The 11,614-nt window shown below is 37.3% G+C and overlaps 1 protein-coding gene across 3 annotated transcripts in view; it reads left to right on the forward strand.

Annotated features, from left to right (window-relative positions):
- Positions 1-11,614, forward strand: part of spata5 (spermatogenesis associated 5) — a 48,046-nt gene that overhangs the window by 34,879 nt on the left and 1,553 nt on the right. For 2 of the 3 annotated variants that reach the window (XM_051859609.1, XM_051859610.1), the window contains exon 15: positions 9,121-9,285. In XM_051859609.1, the coding sequence (XP_051715569.1) occupies positions 9,121-9,285 (165 nt within the window). Of the gene's footprint in view, positions 1-6,176; positions 6,270-9,120; positions 9,286-11,614 lie in introns of those variants that run through there. The other variant, XR_007924798.1, reaches the window with a different exon arrangement.

Consider the following 11,614-nt stretch of genomic DNA (forward strand, 5'->3'; position numbering starts at 1 on the left):
TATCAAAAATCTTTGATATGCTTGGGCCCTAATAATTGAGCACCAATAACTGATGATAATTCAGCAGCAAATCTGAAGGATCATGTGACACTGAAGACTGGAGTAATGATGCTGAAAATTCAGCTTTGATCACAGGAATAAATTACACTTTACTATATATTCACATAGAAAACAGTTATTTTACATTTTAATAATATTTCACAATGTTACTGTTTTTACTGTATTTTTGATCACATAAATGCAGCCTTGGTGAGCAGAAGAGACTTCTTTCAAAACATTTTAATTATTCACTAAAGTCTGCGTGCGTGCGTGCGTGCGTGCGTGCGTGCGTGTGTGTGTTATCGAGCACTGATGAGTCTGAACTCTGATAACATCATGTTCATCTGCTGGTCTCATTCGGTTTCTTCAGCGGAAGCTGCTGGTTATTAAACATCTGAGCTTCTCAATTTGGCCTCCAGAGTTCTTGATGTCTGATAAGAGAGAAAACAAAGCTTCATCAGACCTGCAGCTCTCAGGACAGCAACATGTTTGCGTTTTAATCATCTTTTTTCATTTTTTAAGTTTTTCAGTGTTTTTTAAGCTCATACAGCATAAATATGCATGTCTGATTTCACAGTTTTCACTGGATATTTTGTCTACAAAACAGAGTTTAAATCAAAACAGATTATCTCAATGGATAAATCAAGGCGCTTTTTCACTATTTAGCTCAGTTTTAGCAGTAGTTTACCTGACAAAAATAACTTAAAGACCAGAACCAACATTACAGACAGACGTAAAGCTGGCCTCAATTTTGAAGCAAAAAATGCTAGATAGTTTCTGAAAATATTGCATATATTGTTCAGAAATCAGTTCTGGATTTAGAAAAAGAGAGGAGGAAGTGTTGAAGAGAGACATGTGAAGCAGGTGATTTGAGCTATATAAAATACTGTTCAAAAGTTGGAATCATTACAACTTTTTAATGATTTTTAAAGAGTCTCTTCTGCTCTCCAAGGCTTAATTTATTTGAACAAAAATACAGTAAAAATGTGAAATATTATTACAATTTAAACCAGCTGTTTTCTATGTGAATATATAGTAAAGTGTAATTAATTCCTGTGATCAAAGCTGAATTTTCAGCATCATTACTCCAGTCTTCAGTGTCACATGATCCTTCAGAAATCATTCCATGCTTTGCTGCTCAAGAAACATTTATGATTATTATCGATGTTGAAAACAGTTCATATTTTTGTGGAAACCATCATACATTTTATTTTACACGATTCTTTAATGAATAGGAAGTTCAAAGGAGCAGCATTTATTTGAAATAGAAATCATTTGTAACTTTATAAATGTCACATTTGATTGATTTAATGTAGTCTTTGCTGAATAAAAATATAAATTTCTTAAAAAAAAAAAAAGTCTTAGTGATCCTAAAACCGTTGTGTGTGTGTTTGTGTGTGTGTGTGTGTGTGTGTGTGTGTATATATATATATATATATATATATATATATATATATATATATTCTTTTGAGTGTGTAGTGTGTATGAAGTGTTTGTCATGGTTCATATAGTGAACTGAGTAAACATGTTCTGCTGTTATGACCTCTGTGCTTCTCTCTCTCTCTCTTTCTTCTTCTGCCTATGCCTCTTTCTTTATTTTTCTTTTTTCTCCAATCAAGGAGGAATTATCTTCTTTCCGGAAAGCGAGTTGGCCACTAATTTTAGCTGCTCTTGATTGAGGCTGGAGGCTCAGGCTGAGGCCACATCCGCCCGACCCAGAGAACTTAATTCCAACCAGAACACACAACATGTGTTTAGTTCTCCAGTCCAGCCCGTGTGTGTGTGTGTGTGTGTGTGTGTGTGTACAGACGAGCAGTCTGGTCTGTGTGTGTATATTCAGCTGTATAGTCCAGTTTTTCAGCGGCTGTAAAAAACAGAAATCCAGAGGTATTTTTCCATTTCATTTGCATTTCATAAAATTCTTGGTAACACTTTACAAAAAGGTTCAATTTGTCAACATTAGTTACTGTATTAGCAGTTTCATAATTCACTGAAAATATTTTAAAACTTCTTATAACATAAAAGGTCTCTAAAATTGTTTTGCGTCATTGCTTTGGCAAAGTATCTGTCAAACGAACTAAAATCTAAAGCACAATATGACTTTGTGCTCTTATCAAAACTCAAAAAACAGCAATTTAATTAAATATGTCTGTTTGTGCTGCGTTTCAAACCTTTTCTGCGTTTCACACTTTGCTCATGCGATTGAGCTCTTGAGCTGAAGTGGTTTTCTGTCTTACTCTGGTTTATTTCATCCGTTTGTTTCTGTTTCTCTGCCACGATTCTGCAGAGACTCTGACGCTCATCCCAGAATTCCTGCACATCCCTCCGTTCGAGATGGTGTGCAGGTGCGATCAGGAGCGTGTCTGACATGCAAAACACATCTGTCTGTCTCTCTGTCTGTGAATCTGGCCTGCATCTGTGTGTGTTGTGAGGTTTATGTGCAGGTGTGTGTGTTGTGATGAGGTCACTGCTAGACTGAGCTAATAAACACACACAGACCGTAGCAAACGCTCAGACAGAACCTTTCCTTTAACCTTTTCTATCTATCTATCTATCTATCTATCTATCTAACTATCTTCAGAATCCTCAGATCATGTGTTGTTGTTGAGGAGAGTGTGCTGGTGATTAGATGCTCCATTTTCACCACAAAATGGGTGAAAATCCAACAGACACACATTGAATGAGGAACTGAGCCACATCAACAGACCAGAAGATCACTGAGATGCTTTTTTTGTGATGTTCATGATAACAAGGTGGGGGATGAGGTCATTTCCTGTGTTTACAGTTCTGGGTTAAAAATGGCACCTGTGTGTGTGTGTCTGTGTGTGTGTGTGTGTGTGAAGGTCACACTCTTACTGCCCTTATTGACGCAGAACTCGTCTCTCTCTTTCCTGTGGTTGGTCTGGAGCCAGTGCGTCTCTCTGTCTCCTCAGAGGAAGTGCCCAGCACTGGGAATCCCTGACTTCCTGTTTTGGAGGACAGACAGACAGAAGCCTTCCACACCTGCCGTGCTGGGAGACACCAGTAGACTCCATCTGTCTGTGTGTGTCTGCTCAGTAAGTAGATAGACAGACGGACGGACAGATAGACAGACTGATAAACATCTTTGGCTGTTGGGTAAACAGGAAGTTTGAGTGTTGAGTAAAACCCTGAGGACACACAGACAACAGCCGCCACTCAACACCACATGTGTGTGTGTGTGTGTGTGCGCGCGTGTGTGCGTGTGTGTGTGCGTGCGTGTGTGTGTGCGCGCGCGCGCTTGTTTTTCAGGGGGTTTCTGTATAGCCAGCAATGATTCTCAGACTTCCTGAAGCACTTGTGTCTCTGTTTACACACACACACACACACACACACACACACACACACACACACACACACACTCACTGGACGTGTAGCTGCAGTTTTGGGCTGAAAGGAGCTTCCTGTGTAAACTGATCTGTGCCTGAAAGAATGTTTGATATACCTGCATGAAAGTGTGTGTGTGTGTGTGTGTGTGTCTGTCTGTCTGTCAGCATGCTTAATTGATGACGAGTTGTTTATGAGCTGCTGTGTGTCTGTCTGCACTCATTGTGTAGAAATACCTGAAGAACAAAACACAGAGAGAGAGAGAGAGGTCTGATGTAGAGTGTTTTGAACTGTTGTGTGATTTGACAAACAACTTTTGCACGGACTGTACAAATATGTTTCAGTAGGCTTTATGGGGTTAAAGGGTTAGTTCACCCAAAAAATGAAATTTCTGTCATTAATTAATTACTCCCCTTCATGTCGGTCCACACCCGTAAGACCTTCGTTCATCTTCAGAACACAAATTAAGATATTTTTTGATGAAATCCGAGAGGTATATGTCCATAGACAGCAATATAATCAACACTTTCAAGGTCCAGAAAGGTACTAAAGACATTGTTAAAACAGTCATGTGACTGCAGTGGTTCAACCTTAATGTTATAAAGAGACGAGAATACTTTTTGTGTGCAAAAACAAAACAAAAATAAGGACTTTATTCAACATTCTCTTCCCTGTCAAGCACAGTGAAGCTTCCATGTTTACGTCCGAATGCCGGCTCAGTATTGGCCAAAGCTGATCACGTGATCAGCACGACGCATGCGTGTGATGCTGACGCAGGAGCCGGCCAATAATGAGCCGCCGTTCTGATGTAGAACATATGAGAATGACACAGAAGAGAAGATATTGTTGAATAAAGTCGTTATTTTTGGTTTGTTTTTGCACAAAAAGTATTTTCGTCTCTTCATAACATTAAGGTTGAACCACTGCAGTCACATGACTGTTTTAACAATGTCTTTAGTACCTTTCTGGACCTTGAAAGTGTTGATTATATTGCTGTCTATGGACGAGTCATAAACCTCTCGGATTTCATCAAAAATATCTTAATTTGTGTTCTGAAGATGAATGAAGGTCTTACGGGTGTGGAACGACATGAGGGGGAGTAATTAATGACAGAAATTACATTTTTGGGTGAACTAACCCTTTAAATAAATAAAGACTCAAATCTCATGTTCATGTGGATGCGTCACATGATATTATGTTTATCATACATAAAGTTAACATGTTTTATAACAATGACTTCAGAGGTCGTGACCCGCTCGATTATATCATTCACATTCATGCATTTGGCAGATGCTTTTATCCAAAGCGACTTACATTACATTCAAACTATACATGTTTCAGCTCATGCATTCACTGGGATTTGAACCCATGACTTTTTGGAATATCATCATGTTTGAAATCGTTGAGTTTAATCCCACATTTTTTTGCGTGCAGCCCTGATTTCCCTCTATTAGAAAAACATGCTATTCAGGAAGCGTATGAATGTCGTCGTGAAGCTCCAGCGTTCCAGTTCTTCCAGTGTGTTTGCCGAGAGCCGTTTCTCCTGGCAGACAAAAGCTCCGGCGGGTTTATTGTGTCTCTGTGGGTTTGGTCTTTGCTTACAGTAAGAGGAACATCTGAGCGCTCTGGTTTTGTCTTTCAGCTGAAGGTCACGCAGATGTAAACGGATCCGTTTCCGGCATTACATGAGTATCTCTGACTCCCATCCACACCCCTCACCACAGCCAATCACACACACGTCACGTTCTTCTGCGGGAACATACGGATCATTCAGGCTCTTCTGATCGTTCATCAGTAGACCGGATGAAATCACCTCAGATAGATCAACTCATTCACTTGTGTCTCAGTCACGTGACTGTTCCTTTAAACACTTACACTAGGCCTAAATGTGAGATTTATGTAATTGAATTACATATAAAATCCATTTGGATTACTCAGTTTTAACAAACTACACTGCAAAAAATGTCTTGTTTTCCAGCACAAATATCCAAACATTCTTAAATCAAGATACATTTACTGGAGAAGCAAAATGACTGAAGATATGAAGTCTTGTTTTCAAATATCTGTGTTAATTGGATCAGAAAAATAATCTTGTTTTACCTTTGAATGAAGTTTTCTGACCCCATTGGCAGATATTTGTTCTTGTTTTAAGCACAAACTTGCTTAATTTTGATACATTTTTCAAAAACATGTCATAATATCTTCAGTCATTTTGCTTCTCCAGTAAATGTATCTTGATTTAAGAATGTTTAGATATTTGTGCTGGAAAACAAGACAGAAACACTGAGGAAGAACATCATTTATTGCAATAAATTTAATGTGATGCATAATTGTCAGTCATACATAAATGAAATGGGTAAACTTTCAGCAATAGTACTAATAACAGTGTGTATTACATACACAATAACAAGGTTTAAATATTTATCATTAATCAATCAATCTCATAGATTTGAACAAATTGAATATTGCTTGTTCTAACCATATTCTCATGCGTTTTAACTGAATATATTTGTTTTAAAGCCTTTTGAATGAATGCATATTGAAAATGATTATTTAAATAAAATCAAATAGGTGAAAATAGTTCATAAACTATTCCATGTTTTGAGTGCAGAAATCTTTATATGCATTTGTACAAATATGCATCACATTAAGTTTATTCATGTGTTTAACTGAAATTATATTGCGTAAATCTGAAATTTAGGTGTAAACACCACATGTTTGGGATCTGCTTCATGAAGTGTGTGTGTGTGTGTGTGTGTGTGTGTGTGTGTGTGATTTACGATCTCCCACAGGAAGTGCTGTGGTCGTGCTGAAGCAGCTGTTGTGTAATTGCGTCCTGTCATTCAGCGATTTGCGTCTTTCTCCTGCTGCAGATAAACTTTGAGGTGTGTGTGTGTGTGTGTCTAGCATTTATGCAGTATTTCTGTATCGCACTGATCTAGATGAATCGCACAAAACCTGTACATATTACACCCCAAAACCAGAGGAGAAGATAAGATCGATGCCTGAAAAATCCTCATTATTGTTACAAAAAATACTGAAAAATTATTTAAATCCTGCAGATAGATAGAGAGAGAGATAGAGAGAGAGATAGATAGATAGAGAGAGAGATAGATAGAGAGATAGAGAGAGAGAGAGAGAGAGAGAGAGAGAGAGAGAGAGAGAGAGAGAGAGATAAGTTGAAGTACTAAAATAACTGAAAGTAACTGAAATAAAAAGTACAATAAAGCTAAATTTAAAGCTTTATTGTAAAAAATGTTGACTTTATTGTAAAAACTAATTAAAATGAGAAAATCACATAACATGCTGATAGAAATAAAATAGTAATTGTATTAAAATATTATTTTATTTGCAATTGTAATGAAAAAAATGCAAAACGTTTTCCATCTTGAGCTGTTAAAGTGTTTGTGTTTATTTGTTTCCTCTCAGACGAGCTTCTGTCCTGTAATTCCACTTCAGTTTCTTTATTCAGAGGGTTGAAATACACACACACATGCACACACACACACACACACACACACACACACACACACACACACACGCACACACATGCACACACACACACACACACACACACACACACACACACGCACACACACACACACACGCACACACACACATACAGGGCAATTATTCTGTCAACAAGCCAAGATCTCAGATGAGGAGCGACGGTGTTATAAAAGCACCTTAAACACACACACACACACACACACACACTCTCCTTCAGGACAGGAAGTGTTTGTGAGCTGCTGAGTGATGAATGTTCTGCTGCTGAGGAGTAAAACATGTCGACTCCTGCAGTCCTGCGCTCTGAAACCGGCCGTTCGTGAAAAAAATCTGATATCAGAGAAATATTATCAATCAATACTGTTCAAAAAATCATATCCAGTGACATCACATGATTCAAGTCACATGAGCAGTTGTGTGATTGTCAACTTAAAACTAAAAGTATTAAAAATTGCTTGTGTTGATTGAAATAAAGCAGAAATAAAATATAAATATTAGATAAAAAATAACCTTAAAATTAAAAATTAAAGTTTCTAATTAAAGTACTAAAATTACTAAAACTGAAATAAGTATAAAGTTAAGCAAAATAGAAATAATTTAAAAAATGTTGACTTGGTAACTAACTGAAATAAGTTGAACAATTACTAAAAATACACAAACACACACTCAAACACTCTCTCACACACACACACTCACTCTCTCACACACACAGGTGAGCCGCTGTAGGTGGTTTGTGTGTGTTTTCCATCACATGTCCTTCCGTTCATCTCCAGATGTGATACACACACTGTTATGACGGGTTGTCATGGTTACTGCAGCGCTCTCTCTCTCTCTCTCTCTCCTCTGGCACATGTTCAGATGTGGAGCGCTCCGTCGTCCTCCCGCCGCCGCTGTGGTTTCTTCCTCAGGATGTAAGGAAGCAATGCGCCGCGGCTCGAACCAATCGCACTGGCGAGGGGTCGCAAACACACAGCGATAACTTCCTCCTCACTTCCTGGAGTTGTTTTCTCTCTGTCTGCCCTTTCACCTGCTCTCTGTTCATTCAGAGAGAGAGAGAGAGAGAGAGAGAGAGACAGGTTCAGCTGCTGTTATTGTTCTTCATCATCAGTAACTCAGTCCTGTTCTTCTTCCTCTCAGGAGGTTTTACTGCACAAACATCTCGAGATGTTCAATATATCAGATCATATCAGAGTTTTCATATCAGTCTGACGAATCGGAGAAGGATAATATTTGTTCTGTTTAGTATCTGCAGTACAAACATTTATAATATTTTATAAGTAAATACTTTATAATTAGTTTTCTATCTTTTCTGATGTATATTATGTTTTGATGCCTCATTTTTTAGTGCTATTTTAGTTTAAATACTATTATAGTATTTATTAATATTTTTAATTAATTATAAATATAATTCTAAATAAATACTTTTATATTTGCCATTTTTGTTTTAATTTTAGTTTAAGTTTGTATGTATTTTTTAATTTTTTAATATTTTAAAAATGTTTTCTTAAATATTTCTGTTTAACTTTAATTCATTTTTATTTTAGTTGTTTTAGTTTTAGCAATTTTAGTATTTCAAAATAAAAAATTATTTCAGTTAAGTTTTTCATCTAATATTTATATTTTATTTTATTTCCCCTTTTCAATTAATAAAAACTATTTTAATAGTTTTAGTTAACAACAACAAAACTGCTCATTTCTCGTGAATCGTGATTTCACTGAATGTGTTTCTATTTGTTTGTTTAAAAAGTATTGATTTATAATACTTGCTGCCATATATTTTAAAAACAAATGTTTCAATATCTGGTAAATACATTACCATACAAAATTTTGGGAAGTAAAGAAATTAATAGTTTTATTCATCAAGGACTCATTAAATTGATCAAAAGTGACATTAAAGACATTTATAATGTTATAAAAGATTCTATTTCAAATAAATGCTGTTCTTTTGAACTTTATATTCATTAAAGAATCCTGAAAAATAAAATGTATGATTTTTTCAACATTGATAATTTTCATAAATGTTTCTTGATCATCAAATCATCATATCAGAATGATTTCTGAAGGATCATGTGACACTGAAGACTGGAGTAATGATGCTGAAAATTCAGCTTTGATCACAGGAATAAATTACACTTTACTATATATTCACATAGAGAACAGATATTTTAAATTATAATAATATTTCAATTTTTTTACAGTATTTTTTTCTCATCTGTCCGTCTCTCTTAGGCTCTGATGCGCCCGGGTCGTCTGGACCGTGTTATATTCGTCCCGCTGCCGGACGCAGACACTCGCAGGGAGATTTTCACGCTGCAGTTTCGGAACATGCCCGTCCATCCCAGCGTGCACCTGGAGGACCTGGTGACCCGGACGGAACGCTACTCAGGGGCAGAGGTGAGAGGTCACTGCAGCTGCAGGGGTCAGAGGTCACGGTATCATTTGGTAAAGTGTTTTCACACTGTTTATAGGAGAGAGAGACACACACACACACACACACAGAATCTGTTTCTGTATCAACGTTGTTTCAAAGTCCTTGTGACTCTGAGCTCATGCACAGATGCTCTATTGTGTGTGTGTGTGTGTGTGTGTGTGTGAGAGAGAGTGTGTGTGTGTGTGTGTGTGATTTTCACTGTGACTCAGCAGTTGCTTGAGTAAACTACAAAAAAAAAAAATTCTTCCTCAGTGTTTCTGTCTTGTTTTCCAGCACAAATTTCTAAACATTCTTAAATCAAGATACATTTACTGGAGAAGAGAAATGACTTAAAACAAGAACAAATATCTGTTAATGGGGTCAGAAAAATAAACTTGTTTCCCTTTAAATTAAGTTTTCTGACTCCATTGGCAGATATTGACAAGTTTTTCCAGCAATCCATGTTTTCACTGTTATACGGTAGGGGGCGCTATTACACATCTTCTCAAAGAGGACAGATTTAAAACACAGGAGAAGAAGAAGCAGAAACAAGTAATGGATGTGTGATGTGTGTGTGTGTGTGTGTGTGTGTGTGTGTGTGTGTGTGTGTTTTCTTGTATACATGGTTTATGAGGACACAAATGTGTATAATGACATGGGTATTACAACGTAAACATGGTTTATGCTTTCACTTCCTGTGTCCTCGTAAACCAAATTGCTTCAAAAACATACTAAACGGTGTTTTTTTTTTTTAATTCAAAAAATTTTGTGTCGTCCATTAAGTCTTTCTGAACACGTCTGACTTGCTGAAATGTAAGCGCCGTGTGTTTATTTCTGCTTGTGTTGTGTGTGGAGTATGTTGCGTGGTAACAGCATGAACTTGAGCTGTTCAGATCACACACACACACACACACACACACACACTTGATTGTTTGCATGTTACTGTTGTGATGTGCTGAAGGCCGCCGGACAGAGATCTGAACGAGATCTTCATCTGTGTCACACTTGATAAACGTTTATTTGTGTTTGATTTGGTGTTTTGATCGGTGAGAGCAGGGCATTCTGGGTAATGTAATGTTTACAGCCTGTGTGATCAGCCTCAACAACAAATGAATGCAGTTACATCTGGAATGATTAATCGACTAATGTACAGCTCCAAAAGGACATAAAAACATCATAAAGTATCATATATTATTATTATTATTATATAACAGTGTTATAACAAAACATAATATTATAATCTATGATCTTATATAAGGCGTTCAAATATGGTGTTGGACAACTGGAGGCCTTCGAGTCAAAAAGGTAGAACTACTGATCTATAATCCACATCTTCTGACGTCGTATGATGGATTGAGTCGAGGAACAGACTGAAATGAAGAGTGTATTGATGTTTGGAGAGTTTCGGCCACTCGTGTCATGATGAGAGAGAACAGAGCGTGAGAACGAGATCTGGAGGAAGATGAAGATCACAAGAGGACAGGAGGAACGTCCAGAAGTACAGCAGATCTTCAGACTCATGAACATCAGTCTCTCTCTCACAGAAACTGTGATCCGGCGCTTCAATAGCAGCTCTTGTGTCTCTTTGCCCTATAGATGAAACATGAGCCATGTGACTCCACCCTGATCCTGTGTTCACATCCCTCAAACGCTGGTCACCTGACCTCGACTCCACCGTCTGCTGCAGCACCGCGTGAAAACGAGTGTAGAAGTTAAAGAGTTTACCGCGGTCAACGGCTAATGTGAATATCAGCGAGGACCAGAGCTGTTAAACCATAAACAAAAAACATTTGATTTACTTGAAGTAAAATAAAATATAAATAACTTATTTCAGCGAGTTGCTAAGGCAACATTTCTCATTTTCTTTTAAATATTTAATATTTTATCATTAATTTTTAAATTGTAGCACTAAATTAACTAAAGCTTAATGTAAACCTATTTTTAAAAAATGAATAAAAAATAATAAAAATGACAGTCAGGCACACACACACACACACACACTCTCACACACGCACACTCTCACACATGCACACTCTTACACACACACACACACACACACACACACACACATACATATACACACTCACACACGCACACACATGCACGCACGCACATGCACACACACACACACACACATACATATACACACTCACACACATACATATACGCACTCACACACACATACATATACACACTCACACACACACACACACTCGCACAAACACGCACACACATGCACACGCACGCACACACACACACTCACGCACACACACACATGCATATACACACTCACGCACACACACACATACACAC

This window comes from Ctenopharyngodon idella, chromosome 14 (assembly GCF_019924925.1).
Source record: "Ctenopharyngodon idella isolate HZGC_01 chromosome 14, HZGC01, whole genome shotgun sequence".
Lineage (NCBI taxonomy): Eukaryota > Metazoa > Chordata > Actinopteri > Cypriniformes > Xenocyprididae > Ctenopharyngodon > Ctenopharyngodon idella.